The 27,666-nt window shown below is 45.1% G+C and overlaps 1 protein-coding gene across 1 annotated transcript in view; it reads left to right on the forward strand.

Moving 5' to 3' along the window:
• Window positions 1–2,068: 2,068 nt before the first annotated feature.
• The window catches only part of SLCO3A1 (solute carrier organic anion transporter family member 3A1), a 145,334-nt gene continuing 119,736 nt past the window's right edge, over window positions 2,069–27,666 (forward strand). Inside the window, exons 1-2 of the mRNA XM_075764335.1 lie at window positions 2,069–2,551; window positions 26,895–27,360. Of these exons, the coding sequence (XP_075620450.1) occupies window positions 2,384–2,551; window positions 26,895–27,360 (634 nt within the window). The 5' untranslated portion in view covers window positions 2,069–2,383. The remainder of the gene's footprint in view (window positions 2,552–26,894; window positions 27,361–27,666) is intronic.

Genomic DNA, 27,666 nt, shown 5'->3' on the forward strand with positions numbered 1-27,666 from the left:
ATATATTATATATATATATATTCAAGAGCTTTAAAGCATCGACTTGAATATTGGTAACTGCAGTAGCATGTGCAGAAGTTTATTTGGATCTCCAGATACACACTTAGAGTTATATACATTTTCAGAGCTTTGCTGCCTTTAGCACCTAACCTGAGCAGGCAAAAGCTGACTGGAAAGACCAGCATGCCTAAAAAATGTTGTCTTTTTTTTTTTTTTCTTCAGGGAATGTTAAGAGTTCCCCTGCCATAATTCTATATGCTCAAGTATTTTAAGAGACACCCCTCTATTTTCAGTTATTGAAAAGTCTGTTAGATTGTCCATCCTGTTTATAACGCACCACAGCATCCATCTGGAGCAAAGCATCTGTCTAGCCACGCTAATTGAATTAGTCTGTGAATCTACCCATCTAGAGAGATTTCTAGCTTCGTAACTTCAGAGTTTTTATAGAAGAGTTCCCTAAATAAACATGTTAGGAAGGAGATGAGCACTTTTTTAGTCTAAAGAGATTTCAAGAAAATTTGAGTTTTTTCAGTTTCTTTTGGTGGAAGAACCAGTTTTTCCCTGGATGGAAAACAAACATCTTATGAACTGGCAGAACCCTGTAGGAGTGAGCCAGTTTTTCATGACCTCATGCAAAAACCTTGGCATTTTGAGGCCTCAGGTAGCTTCTAACGTGCATCTTGTGAGGTGCACAATGTCTGAAAGACTGATATGTATCTCATTAAAATTAAGACCACTCAACTGCAAGCACCAGACTCTTCTCCCCGCTAATTGTTCCATAATGCTGCCTCAGGCCATCAATGTTGAAGACCCTGTCAGATGGGACTATTGACACCTGTTGATACGGCCCAGACCTGCTGGAAAAGCTGTGGGGAGCCAAAGTTCAGCATGGGAAGGAGCTGTTGGCAGCTGATGAGCAAAGGGCAACAGCTGAGCGTGCCAGGTCTCTCACATTTCTTTCTGGCAATGGTCTGCAGTTTTGCTGGGGCAATGTGCATCAGCTGGGCTCAGTAAAGACTCATTGACCTGGGTGAAGACTCTGCTCAAGATTAATTTTCAGCATCGTATTTATTAAAGGTACTCATATAAAAGAAGGCCAAAATAAAAAGCCCCCAAACAATAATGATATTTTGGGAGAAGAAACTTAAAAAAAGGTGCTGGGAGAAAAAAGGGGTCATTTAAAATGTCAGTTCTCTTGACTTCCTGCTGATGACTGGCTTATGCCTTGAGAAATTAGCATGTTCTTAAGTTCCACTTTCAAAGGCATCTTCCTAGGTATTCAGGAGTTTCGAAGCCTCAACCACCTTTGAAAATGAAATTTAGGATCCAAATCATGTAGTTATTTTTGAAAAATGTAACCTCTGTTTCCACAGAAAACTGTTCCTCTGAGAGGCCACAGGTATCCCAGTACTAAATGGATCAAGTACCTGAAGTTCCACTTAACTGGAAGTTTAATAACATAAGGAAGGCAGCGGCCCCCAGTGCGGACCCAGAAATGAACTGGAAAAGTGCACCTAAAAGCAGAGCAGATCGGGTTTTGCTATTACGCCAACAAGGAACGTGATCTGTAATAGTAGAAGTGATGATTAGTGGTTTTTAAAAGAAGGTATCTCGTGAAATTAGAACTCGAGGTGGGAGTGACAACAAAAGGCACCATCCGAACAACACGTGGCTGGGGACACGAAGCACGGGCCTGAGAGCAAAAGCTCGCCCACATGGCAGCACCGCTGCAACGCACGACACCTACTGCCGTTTATTTTTTCGAACGTGCAATTTTTATATGGCCTCCCTTCGCCCTTTAGAAAGGAATACTTGCAGGAGTATGAAATTAGGGCACCCAACCCGGGGGATGCCCGGAAAGAGATGGGGGCCAGGCCTATTTGGGGGCAGCTTGCCCTCACCCTGCATCAGAAACTCCCAGCCCCGGGCAGGAGCCTTCTCTTCTCCCTCTTCGTCCGCCAGCCCCGTACCGGGAGGAGTCGACCCGGGGGGGGGGGGGCGGGAGCAGCTTGACGGGGGAGGGGGGGTGTTGCGGCAACCGCCCCCTCCCGCGGCGATAAGAACCGGCCGCGCCACACCGCGCGTATCCCGGGACGGGGCCGCCCCGCTCCGCCCGCCGCGGAGCCTCCGCCAGCCCCGCGCTTTCCCCGCCCCTCGCCGGTGGGGGCGCGGATCCGGCCTGCGCGGGGCCGGCGGAGAGAGGGAGCGCGGCAGGGCTGAGGGGAGGGGAGAAGGGAGGAGGCGGCGGCGAGCTGGCCATGGCAGCAGCCCGCGGGCGGAGAGGCAGCCGCCGCGGGCTGCCGCTGTGATTGGCACCCCGAGGAGGAGGAAGGCGCGGAGCAGCCGCGGGGCCCGCCATCCCGCGGCGGCGGTGCCCGGGAGGATGCCGGGGAAACGGGGCTCGGCGGGCGGCGGCGGCGAGCTCCCGGGGGCCGGCGTGCCGCGGCAGCGGAGGCGGCGGAGGAAGGTGTCCTGCTTCTCCAGCATCCAGCTCTTCCTGGTGTCCGAGTGCGCCCTGATGCTGGCCCAGGGCACGGTGGGAGCCTACCTGGTGAGTGGGAGCCGGCCCCCGCAGCCACCCGCGCTCCCCGCCGCGCCGGGGCTGAGCCGGCGGCCGCTGCCGGGCGGGGGACGCGCCGCGGAGCGGGGGATGCGCCGGCAGAAGTGGAGGGGAAGTTTCCTCGCAGCCGGGGCAGCTCGGCGGGCAGTGTGCCCCACGGGTGGGTTTTACAACAGCCCGGCGTTTCGCAGCTTAAATGACTCAGCAGTGCTGAGGGGTTACCCTTCTGCCGTCCCTCTCGCGTGTGCGGCGGTAACTTCTGCAGCTGGTGCCCTGGACTCCCGAAACCGCGGTGCACGGCTGTGCATGCGGGCTGGCTTGTCACTGCTGCTAGTTTGCGAGCTGGTCGGTAACTCGGCTCCAATGTCAGTCTTTCCAGTTTCTACTAAATAAGTACCAAGAAAATCTAGTGAGGCATTTACTTTGTGCCTCCTGCGTTACTAATTTTCCTTGTCCTCTTCAAGCGATGCAGCGGTGCTGAGTCCAGCAGCTCCCTAAGTCTTGGTGTTAGGTAGAGAACAGTCAGAATAAGACTTTGCACTGAATCTGCATAGTGAGATCTGGTGTCAGAGGCAGAACTGTAGTAGAAGAGTTGGAAAGATGTCCATACGGCTGTGCTTGCGCCTTTGATTATACACTGAGAGAGGCAGCCTGTGAAAATGAAGTAGTGTTCTTCCAGCAGATGTAAGTGTATAGTTGATTTAAATTTCTCAAAATAGCTTGCTGGATTTGAGAATTATCGTTTCCATGGAAAAGAAATGTATTCATAATCTCTGAGGCTTTTTGAGGCCATACACGTAATATATTATACAGTAAGTGTAAGATCTCTGCATTCCATACTTGTATTCAGTATTTAGAACTGCTCCTCTACTGCTCAAACTACTTATGCAAATTTGTACTGAACGTGATCTATAATTTTTCAAGGTATGTGGCTAAACTAACCATGGTTAATGTTCTCTATTTATATGAAATGGAAATTAGCAGTCATCTCCATATAATAGAACATGTAACTTTAGTTTGGAATGTACTTGTAATTCCAAAGGAAACTGCCTCACATCTGTTGAGATAAAATAATTCTATACCCTATGTGAGTATAGGTGCATATCACTTAATTTGTACGAGCCAGAAAGGGACTTGCTTTTTTTTATGTGAGTAACACCTTAGTAAGTAAATATATCGTTTCCGATGAGCTAGTTGCAAAATGAGCTGTCGCATGAATGAGTGTGGGATGATCCTTTGTCAAAGTAGTGGCTGAGGAAGGGCCCACTGAGGTGATGTCACCCAGTGGGCACCAGTATGTTGAAAATGTTTGTATCTGCTAGAGGACTATATATTGGTGTGCTTTGCTACAGTGTCTAAGCATAAGATCAGCAGTAATAGTCCCTTGCATGGCACTTTCCTCAAACTCCTTTGCATTGCTCTCTCCTCACCGGTTTAGCATTTCTTCTTCCATTTTCCCCCAACTCGTGGTGTGCTTTGTGCCATGCTTCCTCTCTTTCGTGCACCCCAGTCCCACTGGGTGGAAAACTCCTGGAGTCCTACCTGCATCCTTCCTCTGCGGGGTTAACTCAACCGAGGTGCTGCAGCCTCTACCCTCTGCTGTTCTCCAGGACTGTATCCTGAGCAGCATGACATCATGCCCCCATGGCCAGCCGGGATCCACAAACAGTAACAGACAACTGGTCAGTGGCGGGGGGGAAAAAAAAAAAGGAAAACTAAACTCAAAACAATCCCCAGCATGCATAAGCAGTGGCCCAGCTGCACTGGGCAAGTGTTCCTCCCTTCCCTGTATAATTTATCTTCCGTCATTGCAAATACCACGCAGCTCTTCATACAATGAACAGATGCAAATGTGGAATTATCTTTGGAGGGTACATCTGTGCTTAAAGTGAATCTGGACAAGCGCTGTGCTTACAGGTGTCACAGGGGAGTGAAAGCAGGAGCAGGAAAGATGCTTGGTGGAAAGTGTGGAGGACCTAATCATTTTTGCAGACCAAGTGTCCCGTGGGGTCAAGTGTGGTTCTCAGGTGCTGTCTGGGGGGTGAAATCAGTGGAGGCACTGCAGAGTTGCCCAGGTATAACTGCAAGTGGATATTCATTTACTCAGGCTCTTGGGACGAGCAGGGGCCGTTGGGCTCGGTGGTGGCGTGTCAGGCTGCTCCCCGAGGGACAAATTAGCAGGCGAGGCAAAGCGGAGAGCAAACAGAAAAACAGACAAATGGGGAGATGCTGTGGAGGACAGACGCAGTGTGTAGTTCTGGGCAGTTGAATAAACTACTAATTTTAGCCTGTCAGCAGCGAGCGAGCACTGTATTCATACTTCTGCTTTGCTTGGCCACGTGTGTGACTTTCCCTAGTTATTTGTAACTCAGGAAGAGAAACCTTTATTTCGCCTTATACGGCGACAAGTTGATTTCCTTGGGTTTTCCCTGTCTTGCTCTGCGCAGGGAGACCATGAGGGCAAAACCTCAGCTTGTTAAGAAAGCAAGGCAAGGGCTTGGCTTCTTAGGAGTGACTGAAGAGCTCGGTTTTGATTGGACTCGGCTTTCATGTCACTACATTTAGAAGTGGATATTGTTATTTCTTTTTAGAGATGTAAAAACTTCTGTTTTCCATGTTGTCTGCACAATAAAGTAGCACTGCCTATTTGAATGTATGTACAAAGTAGACATTCATTCATTATGTGGTTTTGAAGCAAAGATCATTCACTTTTATTTGTTCATAAAACATTGTGCTTGCCAACAGAGCTTTATAAATAATAAATGCTGATAAAAATCTATAAAGTCCAATTCTTTTTCCCACAGAACTCAGCAATAAAAATACCCCAGGATGCCAACAGTGGATGTCTGTGGTTAATTACTACAGTGTCTCTGAGGTTCCTCATGTGAAGTTTTAGGGAGTATTTGATCAATGTCACGTTCCAAAATATTTGTCAATTATTGCACTTGCTGTTTGCAAAACGCACATTCCAAAATGACTTGGTGCCATATCCTGTATAGTTTATGCAAATGCAAGCCTGTGCTGCTGCCTTAATTTCTGGGGCTGCTGAATACACCCTATTATTTGCATATTCTTGTAAGGTTTGTGTATGCGTTTATTTGGCTTCATCTAATTACTTCTGCGTGCTTTTGGAAACTTGAATTTCTCAGCAACTGCAGTGGCAGCAGGGGAAAAACGCTGCTTGTAGTCTGCAGGCATTCCTGCTGCAGAAGTTCCTTAGGGTTTTCGCAGCAACTTTTAAAAGCCCAGATGATTTCCACCCCCAGTTGCTCTCCTGCAGTGGAGGTCTGTGGATTAAAGAGCTGAGCGTTACTGGTGCAGATGGCACCAGGAGGGAAAGGCTGGAACCGCTGTTTTCCAGCCGGAGCCTTGTGTGTTTCAGGCGAATGCAGCAGTGTGATCAGTCACGCTGGCCGTGCAGCGATGAGGATTTCGATGAGGCTGATTCACATACCTTGGCAGCACTTCCCTCCCTGTCCCCCCCACCCCTGAATTCCTACGTACGTTATATTTTGGAACATTTTAACCAGTAATAATGTGCCAAGTGCTCCTGATGGTTTATCGTCGAGGCATTTCATCACCCTGCCAGTCAAATCTTTTGCCTAGCCAGTGGTGAAATCATTGCTTCAGCAGAAGGCGAAGAGCTCTCAGTTTGACAGCCACAGTTTGTGGAGCAGGAGCGCGATTTAATTTTCTCTCCCTAGCCTTTAGCCTCGGCTCGCTCCAGTTCAAACTGACCTAGTTGCAAGCACCCAACATCTGCCAAAGTCACGGGCTTCTTTAGATAAAGGGCGTGCATATGGGAAGCGTGTTGAGAAACAGTTATTTGGTGTGCTCCAGATAGCTGTTTTTACAGAGCTTTACTGAGGTGTCTCTGCTGCAGCTTTGAATGCAGCTATTCATGTGTTTTATCAAGTGATAGAGGATGACTGGCCTGAGCATGAGATGGAAAGGAAAATAATTGGTCCCTCCCAAGGAGGGCGCATTGGTGTTTGTGTGGGAATGAATGCCAAATTGTTTCTTGTTTTGCTGAATGAAAACTTTTGAGCCACACTTAACTTCCCGGCTAAAGCTTTGCCCATGCAGCAGTGTCTGACTGTAGTTTGCAAAAGCCCTCTTAACACATCTGCAGTGAAAACAGTACCGTGCGAGTCCAGGTGAGGTTGTGTGTGCGTATGTGGTTTCTGAGACGGGCTCCTTCGGTTCAGTTTTATTGCTACAGGGGTTTGGGATATTAATGAAAATGTTAAAATTCCATATTTGGGTAAAAAAATAAGTATCAAAGATAAATACAGAAGTTAATCATCACAGGGTTCCTGCTGGAAGAAACGGAAATAGGGGTCCTCTGAGACAGACACCAAGGAACTGAAGGATTAAGAGGAGAATTTGGCTCTTAGATTTTTTTCAAGTTGCTTGGGTGTACAACCCCTTCCCCTCCTGTCTTAAATGTGACAAATAAAATACTGTTTTCCTGTTGTAGAGACCCAGTCAAACCCTCCATGGAGTCAGTGGAGAGGTCTGCACGGAGGATGTCATTAAAGACCATTTTAGTATAGGAGTACTGCAATGCTTCAAAGCTTTCTGTCATGTTTGGTGCTATACAACAGAATTTGCCCCCTGAGTATTTGCAGTCAGAGTAGACAGGGTCGGTGAAATGTTGCAGGTGGGGAAAGTGAGGCAGAGATTAAGAGCTCAATTCTGTTGCTGAAGCTATTGATAAAGCTTTTTGCTTGGTTGACAGCAGCAGAGCCCAAATGGCTTAGGCATGGGTAGAGTCTAGCAGAGCAAGGAATTCCAGTTTCAGGTGCTTCAGTCCAATGACTTAACTGCAATAGCAGTTTTTCCCCATTGAATTTATTATTGTTTCTATTAAAATATTTATTTTCCTAGAATAAGAATCAGCTTTAAAATACTGCTGTCTTTTTTTTTTTTTTCCTTTCCGTTCTCAGCAGTGCTGAGTAATAAATGAGCTGTAATGCTCATAATTTATTTGTCACTGGGGTATTTAAGGGGGAAAAAAAAACATGGAGTGAAAATAAATGTTTTAGTGAGGATGAAGATTGCCAAGCATTGGCTGGTTATTGCTTACAGTTCATTTTCCCTTAATATATCTTTACTGGCAATGTTATTTCTGGAAAGTTGTTTCTAGTATGCCTTTCCCATTAGAGAATATTGTCTGTTTTGCAGCTGAGTTGCACAGAAAGTTGTTCTAAACTAGCTCTTTTGACTACATTCATATTTCTTCTCTAAGAAGCCTTTTGATGTTTTTCAGGTCTCTGACTGCAGGGTGGAGGAGAAACCAGATCCAGCTCTGGGTTCTGATGTCTTCAGACTCCTGTGGGGCTTGGGTCAAGAGTGTGGCATTGACTCAATAACATAAAAACTTTATATAATTAGTAGAAACAAATTCCAGTCCAGGTGTAGGCTAGATTCTTGAGTACCACTAAGGTTTGTGAGTAACTGGCACTTATACTTTTGTTTGAAGTTTTCTTTTATCTACTACTAATAGATGAACTGGTGTAGAGATTTACATGTTTATCCCTTACATTGTATACTATGTGTCATTTGCAGAGTAAATCCAAACTTACAATCTGATGCCTTTTTGGTGAAATGCATTTAAAGGCAAAATGCACTGGATGTGCAAGTGTGAACTAATTGATTTTAGTGTGTTTTATTATTATTTTTTTAGCAGAAAGTTAGGCAGTTCTTCCTTTTCTCTGTAAGGGCCGAGTGATACTTGTAAGCCCTGAAAGAAAGAGCAGCCTCTTAGAAACGTTACGATCCATCGTAAAACCAACGTCTCACTTCTGTTGGCCAGCCTTTGCTTCCAAAATCCCTTTAGCATTTGCTGTGTGCCTGTGTGACAACTATCTCTGAGTTTTAATGGCCTGCAGTATTAATGCAGCTGAGATTTAAAGGGATCTTGAATTAGAACAGAGAATAGATTGGTCTGAAGGTCTGTAGTGTTCTTGCTTAGTAACTTTACGCAGTGTGACTATTTAAATTGTAATGTAGTCCCTGTCCCAGAGAGGGCTCAGCTGAACTGTGATCCCTCTCCTTCTCTGCAAGGGAGGGCAGATATTCCCTGGTTCCCAGCAAGGGCTGTCTTTCAGGTTGCATGGGCTTTCTTTTTCCTTACGGTCAGGATATTGCAAAGGACCAAAAGCCAGCTTCTGTTCTGCTACAGCAGTGTAAATTTATTGCTTCAAAAGAGTTACTCTGCAATTCATCAAGAAGAATTTGTCCTCTGTGTATAATAATCTAAAATGTTTCCTTACTTGTACACTCCTTGGTCTCTAGTTATTCCTTTACGGTAGCAAGATTAAACAATGGCATACTATTTAGTGGGTGAGGTTGCAGCTTGGATGAATTAGTGTAGCTTTGTCTTCTGATCAATGCCAGATGAAGCTGCAAAGTGATCTATTTTAAGCATCATCCAAGGAAGTTTAAATAAACACATGATAATACTTTGTGTAGTAACTCCTTTAAGTGCTCCAATGAAGTTTGGAAGAACTCCTTTTTTCTATTGCATAGAAAAATGGGCCGTTGATTTTGATTTACAAGGTTTCATTATAACTCTGCAGCAAAACCAGGACTAGAACCCCCAGAGTCCTGTCTCCAGGTCACCTTGGAGCAACCACTAGACTCTCTGTCTCTCTGTAGATACATACTGCAGTGCAAATAGCACCGCCTGTTCCACTAAGTAGAGATTTCACACTGCCATGCTTCATACACCATCAATACAATCAATAGTGATAGCAAGCTGTTTAGGGAGTTCCTGGAGCGTCTGGCACTTCTTCCCATCGGTGCTGGGAGGACTCTGCCCTGTTATGAGAATCATTCTGTAACATTTTTAGAGATGATCCCTGCCACCATGAGGTTTCAGTTTGAGTGACTGGATCAAAGCATGGAGAAAAGGAACTTTTCTTTTTCCCAGATTTTAAGCAGGGATGCAGTTGTAATCGCGTAGAGATGAAGACTATGTCGCCCCATCTGCCCCTCCTCACTTAGCAAACCTGGGAAAGACCTCAGAACTAAAATCAGATTTCTTAAGCTCTCCAGTTAGCGACTTTCTCTTCTCCAGCGTTATTCTGAACGTGATGTGCTTCTGCATTTTGATACCTAACTATTTCTTACTGAAGTGAGGGAGGCAGGTGTGCCCCCTCCTCCTGCTGTTGCACAGTGCCTGTAGTATTGAAGTTGCAGATCTTTTGCTGGGGCTCATATTGCAGCAGTGCCTGAACACGCTCCATAATTTTAGATGACTGCTTGCAGTATAAAAGCAAAATCTTTATTTCAGGTTTGTTTGAATATTTATCATCATTGTTATTTATTTTCTATGGTTCAAGAAGAAGAAAAGCAATTTGCTGTGACTTGTTTTTTTGTTTTCCCTCTCTGTTGTCTCTACCTTCATAGCTTCTTTTCCTTTCACCAAGCAGCCGGCAGATTTCCCTGTTTGTTTTTTTTTAATCTCTTTATTGGTGTCTGCAGCTATCGCGTGGATGATTTCTGCATGTTTGCAGGCCCAGTGACTTTTAGACAAGTGGCTGTGAGGCAGGTGTGGGAGCACAGAAGTTGTTTTTCCATGCCACATAGTGATCTGTTTTCTGAGCAAAGGTTGCTGGAATTGTCTTATTTTTAATATTTAAATGTCCTTTTAAAACACTTACCATGCTCTTCACCTGTATAATTCATAACGCCTTAGTTTACTGAAAGTGGAAAAAGACTTAATATTCAGTTTTATGGTGATCCATAAAATGACAGTGAAGTTTTTGAAGGAACCTGGATAATTCAGTTGTTTTAAGGTCTTTGTGACTCACCCAGCATTATGGTTTCTGAAGCAACTATGTCAGATTTGCTTTCAAGTTTGGTGGTTTTTTTTCTTTTTGATGCTTTGATGTTTGCATCTGAATCCAACATTTTCTCTACGTTTTGTTTTTGCTCTTTTCCTAATATTAAGGCAACTACAAACTCTACCACAAAGAAACTGAAAGAAAGCTTGGCTGTTTGGGAAGCATTGTGGGGTGTGCAAGAATACAGAAACCTTTCAGAAATGTTTCACTATTCATTTTTAAAAAATGTATAGTGGTATTTTTCCCACACACACACTAAAAGTTAAATTTATTTTTTTGGCTGAGTTGAAATCAGCATTGGTTTTGGGTCAATATATAAGAAACAGCCTTGAAGCGTATGTTGTATCTGTGTATTAAGATGATACTTAATAGCTTAATGCCTGAAGAATCAAATAAAGGAACATGGAATTGCTTTACAGTTGAGGTGCCAGGTAGTGGTGCCCTGTATGTTTCTAAAACAGATGAATTATTCTGTACATTTATGTAAGGTGAAAAGTATTTTTCCTGGAGTCTGCTTGGAACCTGTATTACATGGAGCTTTGCATGCTCCTAGCTGGCAGGGAGCACCTACAGTCCAATGTAGGATGGCCAGAGGATAGCAGTGATGGGTGTGTTTGCCATACCAGGACACAGTTCTGAATTTTCTGTAGTTTCAGATTTGTTTCATCCCTTTAATTCCCCAAAGGGATAATGAGGAGTGAGAAAACACCATAACTTCATAGGATTGCAACCTGTCGTGTTAAACAATGAATGGTCTTTTTTTTTCTCCAGTAGAACTTAAACAGGAAGGGCTGCAAAAAGGTTGTTTTGGGGTTCTTGGTTTTTATTTCTGAAAAGGAGGATGTGAAATAGCTGCTACTTCTGTCCACTTCTCTCCTTAGCTTTGTGCAAACATTGTTTGACACATCATTAGCAGTAGACCAGAGAGTTGCTTGGGAGCGTTATGATGCTGGAGTGTGGGCCAAACCTCACACTTTGACTTGAGGAGGATCTCTGACAGGCTGCAGGAGGACCAGCATGTGCCTTGCTTGATGCAGTAGCAGGACAAGGTCCCCTGTACCTCTGAGTAATACCAGACCTGTATGTACACATACACTTGTCTATACTGAAATGTCAAGGGAGAAGAGGGGCAGCATTTGAAGCTTCTAAAAGAGAAGCTAAAAATACGGACTGCAAGAAAATGGTTTTGAAAAATATAAAGGAGAAATGCCCCTGGTGGTGTCCTGCTGCTTGTTGTGCTGTGCTAATGTCTTTCATCTGCTGGAAACATGCTTGCTTCTCATCCTGACATGGTGTGAGTGTTGCATGATGTATTGAGATGCCAAATTATGGGTTGATCCTTTCTTTCCTTGTAACTGAGAAACAACAGAAAAATAACATTATGTAACTAGGTCTTGATTTTTAAAGAGGTAGAACTTGAGCTTAGATTTCCACTTTTTCAGTCCTATGGCTTGCTTCTCGTTGTTTCTCTGAGCTTCAGGAAGAGCTGTAATTGTCATGGTTTAGTAAAGCTATTTTTACCAAGTAGTTCTTAGAACTTTAACTTTTCCAAGAGTATCCACCTTGCTTGGTAAGGTATTGTGGTGGGTTAACCTCAGACTGCAGCCAGATGCCTACCCAGCTGCTCTCTCACTTTCCTTCTCAACAGGGTGGGGGGCAGAAAATGAGGGGAAAAAACCTTGTGGGTTGAGATAAAGACTAGTAATTACTGTCAGGGGCAAAACAGACTTGACCTGGGAAAACTAATTTTTATTGCCAATTAAAATAGATTTGGATGTTTAAAACAGAGGCAAAAATTAAAACACCACCTTCCCCCCCATCCCACTCCTTCTTTCCAGTCTCACTGGGAGAATGTCTCCATCGGATGCTTGCTGCGCTCTAGGAGAGCATCTGCCCTTGCCCATAAACTGAATTAAACCATTGATCGTGTTTGAGCACCAACATGGTTTTGCAGGAATGTTGGCTGCCATGGGGTAAATGGTTTTCCCTGTGCTTGGATCCTGTCTGCATTTGGTGGTCAGTCACTGTTCTTTTTTTGGTGTGCTACTGAGCAGCGAGCAGGTTCAGCCTGAGGAGAAACACGTGTCTGGGCGACTAAACCACAGTGATGTTCTTTCTGTCCTGCAGGCATTGTCTGTAAAATTTGATTATTGTGGGAATTAACCTTCCCCATAGCCTATGCCAAGTGCTGCGGTTTGTGTGATGGGCAGAGAAAATGCTGGGCATATAGGTCCTTTATAAGAAATAGTGGGCAGCATTTTTAGGGCTTACCAGCAAAAGAAAACTGTGGTTTTTGTTTTTGTCTTGCTCAATGTACAGGGCCGAGAGCGGTTAATTACAATGGGCCTTTCAGCTTCTGCATGAGATGCACACTTTGTTTCCTGCTGCCTATGGCTAGTTATAATGCAGGTCCTTATGTCTGAAGTCAGCACAGCTGCTGGCTGAGGGACAGGAGCTTTAGCTGAAGGGATGCCTTGTCTAGAGGTGCTTGTTTGTGAAGGGTGGTGATGTTAGTTTTGTAATATCAGCCAGTTTGGGTGATCCTGTAGTCACTCACCTGAGGTGCTCAGTACAATGAATGCCAGCTGAGCCCAATTGTGTTCCTGCAGGAACCTGCCATGTCTCGTGTTCTCCAGCTTTGGCCCAAAGAGGGGTGCTTTGGCCCCAAGTTTGTATTTCTGTCCTCAACAGGTGGTATCAAAAACCACATGGCTAGCTTGAGCCCTTGGGTCACAGTGCCATGATGCTAGTCAAGGTTGGGTTTTGTTTTCTGTTTCTTCTCTTACTATGATCTGTGATATTTAATACTATTAAAAGATAATATATCAAGGGAGCTGGCTTGGGGTTACTGAAAACCTTTCCATAGTCTTTGGGATTCAAGCCTACCAACTTGAAAGAACTTGAGAGCAAAGGCTGAAAAGGGAAGATTTCAAGTATTCCATGGAGCTAGATAAACTGTTCGCTTCCAAGAGTTTATTTGCTCAATTGAGGCCACTTCTGCATTGACAAATCTCTCTGTGAATGAATGGATTCCAAGAACAGCTTGGGAGTTATTTGATGGCTATTGAAGTTAAGCCATGCTAGCAAACCATGTGCTAGAGGCACAGCTTTGTGGGTTTGCTGTGTTGTTTGGCGCGACTGTACAAGCTTTCTCAAATGCTGGCCCTATACAGAAGTCCAGTGTTTCCTGTGGATTAGGATGCATCAAGGCTGCTGTGTTGCTCTTAATCCCAGTGCTAGCTCTTACCAAGAAGGCAGAAGTCTCAAATTTCTTCTTGCTGTGTCTTGTGGAAGCATTTGAGGCTTATGGCGTAGCCTCTCGTAGCTGAGATGGCATTTACTGATATGAATCATTCAGCTTAATTCAATGCCGGACAAGCTTTTTGCCAGAATTTTTATTTTGCCTTCTTATTTAAATAGGTCCCTAATGAATTACTGTAGTTGTGTATAATGACTCTTGGGAAATATTGGATGCAGCCTCTAGAATCAGTTCTGTCCCGTTTTCAATTTGCAAACTCTTGAAGTTTGTCTCTGAACAGTGCCCAGGGTCCCTTGTCATCATCTGAGTTTTCAAGATGCTCCCACATTAATAAGCTGCATCTTTGGTATTCTGTGGGCAGGTACCCAGTGAGCAATTGGTCAGTAGGGTAACAACTCGAAGGTAAATCTGGATGCAAAGTTGTCTCTGCTTTCACTGTATTGCTGGGACCAGAGGGCTGCTGGCAGGAGAAACTGGCTTGTTTTCATCCAGGACAAAAGATTTTTATTTCTTCAGGGTGAGGGCTTAAAACCAGTTGAGGACTCTGCATATTTGGGATTTTGATTCAAGGGAGGGAGAGTGGGAGAGTCTGGGATGGAAGTAGGAAGGCAGAATTTATCTTGGAGAGCTCATTTTATATATGAAGAAAGTCCCTCAAGTGAGGCTGCAGCAAATAGTTGTTATATGGCTTAATTTAATTGGATTTCTTTCTTAGTGAAGCCACAGTGAGTCTGGGGATCAGTATAAGGTTGTACGGTCTCATGTCTGGAAGCTGTTTTGCAGGTTCTCGTGTAATGTCCTGGCTCAATACTTCTGTGTCCTTATCTTCAAAATGACTTGCTTTGAGATGGCGTTACTGTTTGGGGGGATGGTTGACCAAAATGAGTGAAAGTATTCTGTAAATGGCCTGTGAGTCTTCTGTTTTAGCTAACCGCGCCTTTTGGCATGAATGGAGTGTGTCTGGTTACTCCAGTATTGAATTTGGTTACTCCAACGTCAAATTTGAGCAAAACATGGATTTTTGTTAGGCATTGTACTGAGGCTTCGAGGTGTGGGGTCTTTAAGATGCACAGAACTTTGCTACACTGGAGATGCAAGTTGAAACTAAAATGACCTTTGCTTTCTCCTTTATTTGCCCCCTGTGGTGCGTAGTGTATAGATTCAGACACTCTCAATTTGATTCTCAGCATCCTGATTATGCTCAGAACTCTTAGTATCCAGACAGCATCACAAAAAATTAAGTTCATGGAGTGTTTCCAGGAGTCCATGTCACTGTGTATTTCCCTGCCCGCTCCTTTGCCCCCACAGCTCACCTGAGAGATTAAATGATGGGGGAAGAGCAACTTGTTTCCTCTGGGCCAATACTGGCTAGGCAGATTCTGTTGATGGTGGCATCTTGGCAGGGACAGAGGAACATTCCTGCCACGGATAGGTAATGTTTTCAAGCCAGGCTCTTACTTTGCAGCTGGCTGTCCAGAGCTGTCATGTTCAAATTGACTCTCTTCATCAGTCAGGACTAATGCTGGTGCCCAGAGAAATCTGTTTTCATTTGCATTTGGACAATGTGGCATGTGGCAGACTTGGGAGGGGACAGCTTTGCCCATGGGGTAATACTTGTTGGCTGAGGAACTACTGCTATTTGTATTTTCTGGTGAAGATGTAGATCTGGGATGTTTGGGCTCATTCCCTGGCTTTGTCATAGACTTCCCCAGGCCTTCTTTGGGCTTTCTTCCTCCATCAGCAAATGTGCTAGCTTTGGTATTGCCTGGCTTCATGAGTGTCTTGTGGGCTGGTGTTATGGGCACTCGCCTGCTAAAGTGATGGTAACTGGAATGAATTAAATGAATTAATGGTCTGGTAACTTTGTATTATCCTACCTGTGGTTGATCTGTGAGGCTTTTCCTTCACCCTGGGCTATGATGCAGCCTTGTTGCCAGCTGAATGGTATCCCTACTTCCTTCACACCTGCCTGGAACAACAGGGTTGAAGCATCTAGCCCTTTGCTTTTTGAACCTTCACAGGAAAAGACTTGGGGTGCTTTACTTGTTCTTTGGTAGTGATGGACTTTAAAAGAGCCTGAGGGTATTATTTTTTCAAAGATGCTTTCTGAGCTATACTCTCATTGACAAAAGTGACTTACTCTAAGTTTCTCTTTGAAAATGGGACTCTTGTTGCAAAGTTACTTAAGTGCTTTTGAAAAAATCTCCTTCCCTGTTATTGACAGCAGTGGACTGCTTCAGTGGTGTCTAGCTTCATTCAAAGGAGCCTGAATTTAGAGTCTAAATGTTATGTGCCTGGCTAATAAACTGTATTGTAATTAGTACCTTGGGCTGGCAGGAGCCAGGAGAAGCTGAGTATAAAGAGAATGAACTTCATGTAGAAGCTGTCTGCGAAGGATGAGTGAAGAACTGTGTAAGGAGATGAAAACACAGGATTTGAAACTGCAGTGGAGGATATGTGCGATTGGGTTAAAGGCAACAAAAGATCTAGCATAGTAGGTAGTGAGACTGGATGAAGCATGATCCTTCCACCAAACCTTCTCAGTTAATGTAACTTGCAGACAGGTTAATGTAGGTGCCAGTTTTCCAGCTTCTCCCATACAAGCTGCACTAGACTTGGCTCATCCCTGTTCTCCATCATAGGTCCACTAGTGTCATCTCTGTTTGAGAAATCCATGCTCAGGGGCTTCATGGGCTACTTTGAGGTATCAGGGGCTTTGTCTTGCTTGGTTTCATGCATATGGCTTTCTTTTCCCTCTGCTTGCTATTTATCTCCCAGTGAAGCTTATCATTGCTTTGAGCAATGCACATGGAGATGACAGATTCCTGCTGGTGGTGGGAATACTGCAGCCATGTGTGAGCTCTTGTCCTGGCTGGTCTGTCATGCACCTGCAAAACCAGGGTTAAGAGAAACCAGAGGCTGGGAAAGTACAAGGAGAAAACCAATAGCGCTCATGTTGGCTGCACTAATGGGTTGGTGTCTCTGGCTTGGTGTTGAACATTGAATGCACAAGCATTCCCACTCTGCAGTGCCTGAATTCTGGATTCTTCCCAGAATTTGGTGTGCTCCTGCTGTAGGAGCAGTTGTCCTCCATAGGAATCTCTTGTATTGTGGTTTTGCTTACGTCAGACTCCAGTAGCTAAGTGGAAGAGGTGGTGACTTCTTTCTTGCAAGTGCTCACAGAATTTTTGCAGGATCTAGTGATTCTGCAGTGTGGGGACCCCATCAGCTGCTGTTTGGTGCCTGTCTCTGACACAGGTTATTGTTAAACCTGAAGACACAGGGGTGAAATTCAGCCATCTGTTTGTACAGCCTCAGCAGACGCATTTTGTTCATTGGCTTTTTGATAGCTCACTTCATAGTGACTCCCAAGGAACAGAGCTCCCATCATCTGGTGAGACATCTTGTTGCCTGTATCTACATTTTACAGGGAACGTGTTCAGACAAGTGAGATTATGACAAGTCTGCAAGTTCTAGCTAGATCTCCCATTTAATTTTTCTTTACAAGATTTTTTTTATTCCCTATATGTTATTTTGTGCGTGTATTTTAAAAGACATTTGTAAATCACCTTCTGTTCAGGTGGTGAAGTAGAGAAAGTAGCGAAATGGGGAGGTGATATGATGGTGCGGGATATAAAATTGCATGGCTTGTGTTGTGCTCAGGACTGTCAAACTTAAACATGCAAATGTTGCAAGTCTGTCCTTTTCAACTTCCATGCCCCATTCTTTGCACAGGAAATGCTCAGATAATAACCAGGTTCTCGGATGGGAATAGATTTAAGATCATCTTCAAGCACTGACTTGTCTGTTTACACCGGGAGCCCCTGTGCTCACCTCCCAACCTGCCCCATTCTTCAACGGGAAGCTTGGCAGCACCAGCACCCAGCTCCTGTTCATACCCTTGGCTCTGCGCAGGGACAACGTGGAAGGAGAAATGAGTCGTTTGTGAACAGCCCTGTAGGAGGGTGTTACTTAGCAAATAAGCAGGATGACACGGACAGCTCTTGTGTGGGCTGCAGGGTGCGAGATGGGGATAAGCGAGCAGCTCACGTGGCTTTGGGACAAGCTTGGGGTGTTGCTAGCTAGCTGCTAGAGACACCCTAATTCCACTTGCAGGTGCTTACAGAAATTTGATGTTTCTTTTATGAGTTGTTACAAAGTGCCCTGGATTGACAATACAATGTGGCTGTTTTGTTGGTTCCCTTTTAAATGACTTCCTTCCTCCTAAGGCTTACTAAATTAAAGCATTTCATGTAGTGGTTGATAGGAAGTGCCTCTAACTTCTCGCTAAGCTGAGTTCACGTTTGCTGTAGCCAGACATCCTTGTTGCTGGGTAGGGAGGGAGCACGAGCGATATCAGCAGAGCCAGAGCAGATGAGGAGAAAAGTAGCAGGACTTGTCAGAAAACCTCCTCTCTTCAGTAAATAGCCTTTATATAATTACCGTTGTCCTCCAACCGTGAACACCGAATTCAGCTTCCATCAAAACTTCTATTAATCCTGCTTTAGAAAATCCTGCCTGTGTCACTTCTGCCCTGGTTCATGCCTGGCAGCTGGGAATGCTTCTGCAACCAGCTCCATGGGTCTCTCTTCTTGAGCGGCACTGTGGCATAGCTCAGATGCAACCCTTAGCCCTGGATTCAGCTCTTGATTGTGAATTAAGGTAACATGAAGTCCTTTGTGTGGCCCGTTTTCTTATCAGGCTTGCATTATGGTTTCTGCTGTGGTAAGTAGTCCTGCTAATAGTAGAAAGCCTCCTCTTCAGGCATATAAGTGTTGTGTTAGGAAGTAGATAGATGAACAACACTAGATATAGATAAACAAGCAAACTTGCATTGATTTGGGGAGAGGGAGGAGTGAGGGTGCTGGAGTGTGACAGCTTAGGATCCTGCCTCTCCAGTTCTTTGATAGTGCATATGAAGGGGCTTTTCTTTCCTGGGAAGTCTTCCAGAGACATGAGTTTCATCTCCTTTTCTCCACTGGAAGTGAACCCAGGATGATGGTCCCCTTTTGGCAGAGTCCTGAGCCCACGCATGAACCTTATTGCCATTCCAAGAGAGCATCTGATGCTGTGGGAGCCTACATCTAAGTTGTTATATACAGTTGAAATTACTCTTTATCTGCCTTTGTACACCTACTGGTGGACCACAGGAGGAAAAAAAAGGAGATCCATCTCTGAACATGTCAAAGATGCTCTGGCTGCTCCTGCTGCTATGTGCTTATTCCACATGGAATTCTTCATCCTCTAGGTTTGAAATGTGCCGGCAGTGCTGTTCTGTGCTACGGTTCTTAAAACATGCAAAAATGCAGTTACAGTGTTGAAGTTTGTGCCTCTTTGCATGCTTATGATGCCTTATTTATTTTGCTGCCAGTGAAAATGACAAAACCTTTAAATAAGGATTGAAATATCTGCTTGCTTCATTGTATGTGTGTTACTAAAGAGCAGTGTAGGCTATAAATGGGTTCTGGCATTGGATGTATTTCTGTGGATCCCTTGTCAGAGACTAAAAGATCACCTGCCTTCACACGGTGAGGTGAATCTTGAACAGCAGGCTTGGAGGCAGAAAGCTTGTGTGGACACTCAGCCTGCGGTTGCGATAATATCACCATAGTTTGGGGCTTTGAAAGATTAAAAAAAAAAATGCTGTGGTGCACATCTGTTTCAGAGTAACAGAAAAAGCCTTTCAAGTTTTGCTAGGAAGTTCGGTGTGGCTTGGTGCTCTGTACCTGGGTCTATTTTGAGCTGTCGGTGACTCACGCTAACTTTCCATGATGGATGTGAGGGGGTAGGTTGCAAATAACACCCCGATGATCTCTTTTCTTCACACCTCTCTAAATGGGGCAGTGCTGTTCCTCTTCCTCAGGGGAGGCAGGGAAGGGGGGGTCGGTCCCTTGTGTCCCATGCAGGATCCTTAGGAAACAAATGGGGAAGATAACGACAGCCCACTTGCATTGCTGTTTGCTTCGATTAGGGGTTAGGTTTTCACGTTGCATATTTGATTGGTATGGATCCCCATTTCACTAGAGTAGTGGAAAAAAATGTTCGTTTAACTTCGAGAGGCATATGTCTTTTTTCTGTTTTAAGCGATTTTGAAACAAACTGTGGCTTTGCACTGGTGCATCAACTCCTGACCAAACAGGATGTCTTCTGTGGGTGCCAACTGCTCTGTGCTCTGGTTGCAATGTGCAAGAGCGTAGAGCATTGCTGCGTTTGTGGTGTAGCTGCGTTACCCAGCAAAGGGTCACCCAGGTACGCTTGCTTTGTGCCCTGTGTTGGCTGAGGGCAAGGTGCACAGGGTGCTGCAGCTTCTGAAATGTGGGGAGGAGATGCACAGTGGGGTATGAGATGGCAGGGAAGTTTTCTGTATGGTGCCAGAGAGGACAGAGTTGCCAAAACAGTATGTCTTGCCTCGAACAGGAGCGTGGTGTGCCGTTTCTCTTGGTGCACAGTGTAATACCCTCTCTACTCAGAGCCCTGAAAATCCTGACCTTGAATGTATGCTTAATTTGGACCAAGTCAGTCATCTCAGAGCTGGTCACTAAAATATAAAATGAATTTTCATACCACTGAGGCATAGATCTAAGCTGCAAACTCCTTGTGGCTCCAGTACAGTAACTTGCAGACTTTCCAGTGCTGGCCTAGAAACAGCATAGGCACGTGCAGCAACAGCCAAGCTAATAACACCCTACTTCTCAGCAGTGGTTCAGCTGCGGCATCTATTATCCATGTCATGTGAATGCAAATTTCTATGCAGAGATGATTTCCAGACCTTGAGCACTGCCACCTTGGGTGTGTTCGTATTGCCACCCTTTTTTGCTTTCCCTTATGTTCGCGTGCCCAAAACCAGCACGGGCGTCTGCATCTGCGGTGAGAACATCTTTTAAGTTTCCACTGACTTTACTGAACAGGGAATGGTGTTGACACAAGTGATCAGCAGCCTGAGATGGGAGGTCCTGATGATGCCCTCACTATTTCAGCAGGGTGGGGAGCAGCGAGGAATGCTGATGCCTGGGGCTGGGCAAAGGGTGTTAAGCTTCTTCAAGGAATGAGCAAAATGCCAAGGGAATTGCCTGCATTTCAAAAAAAAAAAAAAAAAAATTGGGCTCAACCACAAGTGATCATCTCGATGCTGCAATTGTGGAGCACAAAAGCATCAGCAGAAAAAAAATCAGCATTGTTCGCTTGGGCCTGGAGCCTGAGCCTGGTGGCTGTGCTGTCTGTCAGCTGGGAGGGTGGGTGGGTGGCAAGGGTGGCTGAGCCCATGGGTACCAGCACTATGGGGAGGAGAGCTTGCCCCCAGCTAAGGGATGTCCTTCGCCCTGTTCTGCGTGGATGCTGGAGGAGGACGAGGTGACATGTGATGAAGTGGGTGGAGGCATTTGGAAGCAGCAGCTTTGTTTCTGGGATGGTCCCTTTTGGCTCTTCGAGGAATCTTGTGTTTCCCGGCTCTGTAATGGAGACTGTGGGAGAGGGTTCGCGTTTGTTTTCCTTTGGGAACATAGTTGCCAGGCAATTATTTTACACCCTGTAGCACTGCAGACGTGTCTCTTCAAGTCCGATCTCTTACCACATAACTGAGAAAATGTATTTTACATTAAAAAGAAGCCTTTTAAAATGCCCTTCAGGCATAAAGTCAATGTGTTTTCTATATATAACCCTGTATTATTAATACAATGAGCTTATCTGTAGACTCTGTGGGTGAATATGACTTGATCATTGGAGATACGAACAATATGATACTCATTTTCAATGCACTGTGTCTCTGACTCCATAATGGTGCCCCCAGCCTTCAGTTCATTTCTTAGTGATAAAGTGGGGCAATAGTGTGAAACAGGTTTGTGGATTGCATTTTTGCTGAGCCTTAATATAAAATAAAGTCTATAGAGAGAACAAATTTACCTTGGTTCAGAAATGCCGAGATCTATAGATTTGGGGCAGACGGGAGTGATGAATGCGAGCCTGTATTATTGAAATAAGTCCTGAATGGCATGGCAAAAGCTTCCCTGGGTTTAGTTACAGGGGTTGCAATATAAGTTGCTTTGGCTGGAAAATTTTAAGGTGGTGATTGATTTATTTTCTTCTTTTTTTTTGATGTAGATCATTTATCACTGTGTGTATTATGTGTGAGATCATTTTCCTTTTTCAATCATTGAAGAGTGTTTTAGGGTGAACTTAGGAGGCCCCTTTAGCCCAGGCACTTTTGAGTGTTAGTGTTCAAAATCACCCAAGACAAACCTGTGTGTGCAGACTTCTATGGGTCTGTAAGAAGAGGAGATAGTGCAAGCATGGTGTAAGTCTTAATTACTTCTGGTTATTGTATGTTAGGCATGTTCACAGAAAGGCAGAATGCTGGGCTACATGGCTCTGCTTTCTGCATGAGCACGTTGTGCAGATGGCGAACCTGATTTAGTTTTCGGTGGTCAAACTGAGTGATCTGGTCTAAGACTTAGTCTGGAGGAGCATGAACTTGTGGAGGAACACCAGCCATGCGATCCCGTTGATCTCTGTAAGGCCATACCTAAATCATAGTGGAGCTGCTCTTAATAATCGGGTGGGGGATGTCTGTGGTGGGTGAAATGGGAATCCTGCTGGAGACAGAGGCAGGAGTTCTGCAGTTAGAGACAGAAAGGCAGTTCCTATCAAAGGGGGTGGTGGAGGCCTTGAGACATGGATAAGGCATGGGGGTGGGCGTGATTGAAGACTGTACAGTGCTGCAGCTAAAGTCTTTTGCTGGTCAGAGCCTCAGTGACCCGCTAAGGACTGATCTGCAGGACAGACGTGAGGACACGAGATTAGCAGGTGAGGTAGAGCTGTCTGTAGCACAGGTGCATACCCATATGAAGCTGTAGCTTCACTGCTGTTCCAAACATCCTGGGCACTGGCACTTGCCATGATTACAACGCTGTCTCTGCCTCTGTCCTCTCGTGCCTCCTCTGGACTTGTCTGGTTCAGCGGGTGGTTGCACATTGCTAATTTTTGGGGTCAAACCGCATGTCTCTTGTTCCTAGGCACTTGACCCGTGTATCTTGTCTGCCTGAGTTTTGCTGGTTTGTCGTAATAGCTTCCTGGTAACTGTTTTCATCTTAAGTTAGAAGCTTTTTTAGCTGAATATCCTCTTAATCTATTCTTTCCAATGCTGACAAAACAGCTGTGTAAATTGAGGGGAGCCAGGAAATAGCAGCTTCACAGCTAATAACGTGGGCTTTTGGTGGTTCCTGCTGTTGTAGCAGGAGGCTGCCCGGCTCAAGCTGCTGTGCTGTCACACGGCTCCGTTCCCCGCATCCCAGCATCTACGCGGGCTGCACTCCTTAATGCTCAACGTGGTCCTCGGCACGCAGGGACCCTTTATAAGCCTTGCAGCCTTTTCACAGGATGTCACTGTTTTACAGGGGAGCAGTCATGTCTTTTACAACGTTTTATGTAACTCTTGATAAACAGAGTTAATGTCTAGGAGCCCTGATGGCTTATCTTGCTGGGGAGCAGGCTTGCGAAAGGAAATACAGGCAGTGCAGTGCTTTTATCAAACAGTTACGAGGGCACTGGGAGCATCCCACATGGAAACTGCAAGTATTTAGTCAGGTTACACCTTATAGGCAGGAAGGAGAGGTATAGAGGAGGGTGGGAGAATGACTAGCTATGGGCAGAGGTTTGTTTTGAATAAATGCAGGTAACATCTCTGCTGTGCTAATGCTGATTTTGTAGTGGGCCTGTGTATTTAAGGTCACAGCCAATGTCAAAGCAAGAATTTGGGCTGTGCTGTCTGGGCTGCAGTCACCCTGGATGTAATGCAGTTGTGTTCCTGGTGTTCTCTGCCTAAAAATCTGCATGTTGACAGTTTATTTCTCAGCCCTATTTTTATTTTGGGGTTATTTCCCTTCCCTTCCCCCCCCCCCCCCCCCCCCCCGACTGTCAATGTTTTGGAGGCCACTCTGCTAGTGTCAGCACTTTGTACTTTGATGCTGTTTTCTTCTGGATGCTCAAGGCTGATGTGAGGGTTTTGTTCTATCACCGTGGCCCCCCTGTACCCCACTTAAGGCAGAGCTACAGTCAGGAGGAGCAGGCTGGGAAGTGCAGTGAGATCTACCCAGAGGAATAAGAACTCGTCCTGCTTTTATCAGGAGGGTTGGAGTTTGCTTTGTGTCCCCCTTCTCCTCCTCCTTTTGTTTCAGTCTCTTCACTAAAGCAAAGCAAGAAGCTGTTAGGGGATGGTGAGACTCTGTTTCCCTATTGTGAGGGGGTTAGCTTTTTACAAAAAGAACAACTGAAGGCCCACTGAAGTAAGTCCCAATTCTCATCCTGCTCCTCTGGTTTTAATTCCCAGGTTTGTCACCAATTTACTGTCACTGTGAATTGCACTTAGAAATGGTGCAGTTTTTTATCTGAAATCCAGCTGCTCAATATCTGACCCTTGCACAGTGTGGCACTCAAGTGTTTCTAAGTGCCGCCCTGCTTTCTAGCTACTTGTATATATGTATGGTAAAAGCCTAAAATTTGGCAGTGAGATTGAAATGTGGGAGAGACTTCCAAAGCTAGTTAATACTGCTTGGCCTTGGGAAATCACTTCTGTTGGCTTTCAATCTTCCAGCCTAAATTATTCCATCACAAATTAATTTTGTTGACTGTACATGTCTCATTAATATTTGGCACTCCATGCCTCAGTTTACACAGCTGTAACAAGTAATTATGAGTTTTCTATCTAGGTACAGCTCAGAAGTGAGCACCATAGGCGTGATTTTGCTTGCTCAGAGTTACTTGCTCACCTTGGAGAGAATCCCCACTCTGCTGAAATTGGTGTTCATTGGATCTCAACTATAGCTGTGTTCCTTGAGGACGTGCTGGAGGTGGTAGCATGACTGAGGACTCCCATAGCAAGGGGTTTGCATCGCTTGGAGTTTGTTGGCATTTGCTGTGTGGTGTTGAAGTCTGGAGTCCTACTAGTCTGCACCAGCCCCATTAGATCACACCTTGCAATAAAATCACTCTTGTGGATGATAAACGTAGCTCTGTCGCACGAGTGCCTGGTGGAGCAGCCTGGGGCGATGGGATGTTGTCAGTGTCTGCCTTGGTGTGCTGTGCTCTGGAAGTACCAGCGCAGTGTTTCCTAGCAGTGTCTGCCCCCATCTGCTCAGCTCTCGCCCTGGCTCCCATGGAGAGTTGGGAACAGAGACAATTGCTTTTAGATACGTGTGCCGGCACTGCTCACCGAGCAAGGACAGGCTGTGCGGTGCCCTCACAAGATGACATCGATTCTCCTGGTGAATCAGAGCCGTTTGATCCCAACAGGGACCTGCACCCCATGTTTCAGATGAAATGATGGTCTCCTCTCTCTCCAGCACACACATCTTCACTTGACTTTGGTGTGGGGAAGAATTATTGCTATTGCAGTGCCTTCAGTCATAGGGTTTGATTTTTTGGGTGGCTTTTATTTTGTCTTGTTCAGTTCTTGACCCTTTAGAAGGGGAGGTTTACAGTAGTAGCATAAAATGATAACTGCCTGTATGGGATGGAGGCTGGATTTTCAAAAATCATGAAAACAATCCAGTTTTGGAGATGTGACTTGAACACTTATCGGGGTCAGGTTTGGGGGCTTTTGATTATGTAAAGCAGCAGAAGTGGGTTGTTTCCATTTTTCCATTTTGTTGCCAATGGGTTTGTCTTTGTCCAACTGTGCCCTGGTGTTCCCTAACGGAGGCTAACTGCCCCCGGAGAAGAGCTGCTGTCAGAATACTTTAAAGTCGGTCAGACTGGCTCCTGCATTGTGAGGTTTATCAGCAAAGATTTTCAGTGCCTCCAGTGGGAGGCTATTTTTATTCTATCCAGGGGCTACCTTCTGCTCTGAGGTCTTTATCACTTTTTTTTTAAATAGAGAAACCTGCCTGTTTTAGGACAACCTTAAATATCTTCATCTTTTGCAGTCTGAAAAACAAGATAGTCTTTTATCCAAGGTAAAAGTTTTTGGCATTTCTGTGACATGTTCAAGACTTCTCTTGTGGGTTTTTTCTTTTTCCTTTATAAGGAGGACACTGCTATAGACATGAGAATGCTCTGAATTTTCTCGCTTGAGCAGGGATGACAGCAAGCAAGGTACCCAATGTTTCATCTTTGTACTCCGATCGGTGCTATGACTGTTGCAGAAAATGCATGTTGTGTTTCATTGCACTATGTAATCAAGACTGGAAGAGCTCTCAAGAGATCATCTGGTTCATTTTCCTGCCCTATGGCAAGATCAGTCATACCTGTGTCTGTCCTGACAGATGCTGGTCTATGCTCTTCTAAAGACCTCTGCAGCCTCTCCAGGCAGCATATTTCAGTGCTTCACAATCCTTAAAAGTCCACAATCCCGTAAAAGTCTGGTTTCTCCCCACCTTGTATTTAACCTGAATCATCTCTGCTGCAGTTTAAACCTGTCACTTCTTGTCTTGCCCATTTTGAATATAAAGAGCAGGTCATTCATTTTCACAGCAATGTTAAATATTTGAGGACTATTCATGTGCTTCTCTCTTCTTAGTGTTAAATAACCACGATTTGTTAAATCTTTGCTTCTTTGTGGTGGATTTAAATCTTCTATATAAACCTTAAATGGCCTGTCTTCTCAAAACTATTCTGTAAGTGACGATCCCATTAACTAATCCACAGTTTAAACCCTTTGATTAGCATTTTATTTATATACTTTAATAAAAACCTTCTATGCTGGCCTAATTGCCTATTTGTGCATCACTGTCTCTGACTTGATGGCCTTGTGAGACAAGCATCCACAAGGTTTTCTGCTGCTCGCTAACTGAGATTCTTTCCAAGAGAAAGACTGGATGCCCAGCATGATGTGAGGCTTGGTGTGGTTTGCGCCTTGGTTCTGTGGGACAGTGTTTGCAATGTGAAGGCCATGCATTCAAATAAAAAGGGAGCTCAAAGAGAGATTAACCAGTCATGGGTCTCTGCAGGCACCCAAAATATATATTGATGTACGCAGGAATTTGTAAATGAACATGTGCGCAGACAGGTGGTAGGCTGTGAAATGTCAGTTGGTATTAGGACCTTCTGATGTGGCTGTATTTGAATAGTCAGATCATGTTTGGAGGTCAACTACTACTATACTGTGATTTAGATGTCCTTGATGTGTCTGGCTCCAAGGGAAAGTCAAGGAAACTTATGCTTTAGTAGGACATATGGGGAGGACAGAAGGCAGGTCATCTTCAGTAACTTTCTCTGGATTTCTTTGTTGTAGGTGAGTGTTTTAACCACCTTGGAGCGGCGATTCAACCTCCAGAGTGCTGACGTGGGTGTCATTGCCAGCAGCTTTGAGATTGGCAACCTGGCCCTCATCCTCTTCGTGAGCTACTTCGGAGCCCGAGGACACCGGCCACGCTTGATAGGATGTGGAGGGATAGTCATGGCCTTGGGTGCCCTCCTCTCTGCGTTGCCTGAATTTCTGACCCACCAGTATGAGTATGAATCAGGAGAAATACGCTGGGGGGCCGAAGGGAGGGATGTGTGTGCTGCCAACGGGTCCACCAGTGATGAGGGACCAGACCCGGACCTTATCTGCAGGAATAGGACTGCTACCAACATGATGTACTTGCTGCTCATTGGAGCACAGGTCCTCCTGGGCATTGGTGCTACCCCTGTCCAGCCCCTGGGAGTTTCCTACATTGATGACCATGTGAGGCGGAAAGATTCTTCCCTGTACATAGGTAAGGATCTCTGAACTTCTCACTGAAGGCTTTCCTTGCGGGCTGGCACCTCACTCCTGTCTTACCTGTTTGATGCTGGTGGGAGGGATGCCTTGAGGCCTCTTCATCATGTGCTGCTCTGCTTGTGAAGGTAACTTGGGTCTCTATGCCAAGTGGTTGTAAGCAGCATGGCAACACAGTGATATTTGCTTTTGTAGCAGTGGCAAAGGTTGACAGCCATGGTGATTATTACTGGATGATTAGGAAGATGCTCACTCCTCCTATTGTGTTTGCCCAGACTGCTTTAAATTTTGATATTGGTAGCTT

This window comes from Balearica regulorum, chromosome 12 (assembly GCF_011004875.1).
Source record: "Balearica regulorum gibbericeps isolate bBalReg1 chromosome 12, bBalReg1.pri, whole genome shotgun sequence".
NCBI lineage: Eukaryota > Metazoa > Chordata > Aves > Gruiformes > Gruidae > Balearica > Balearica regulorum.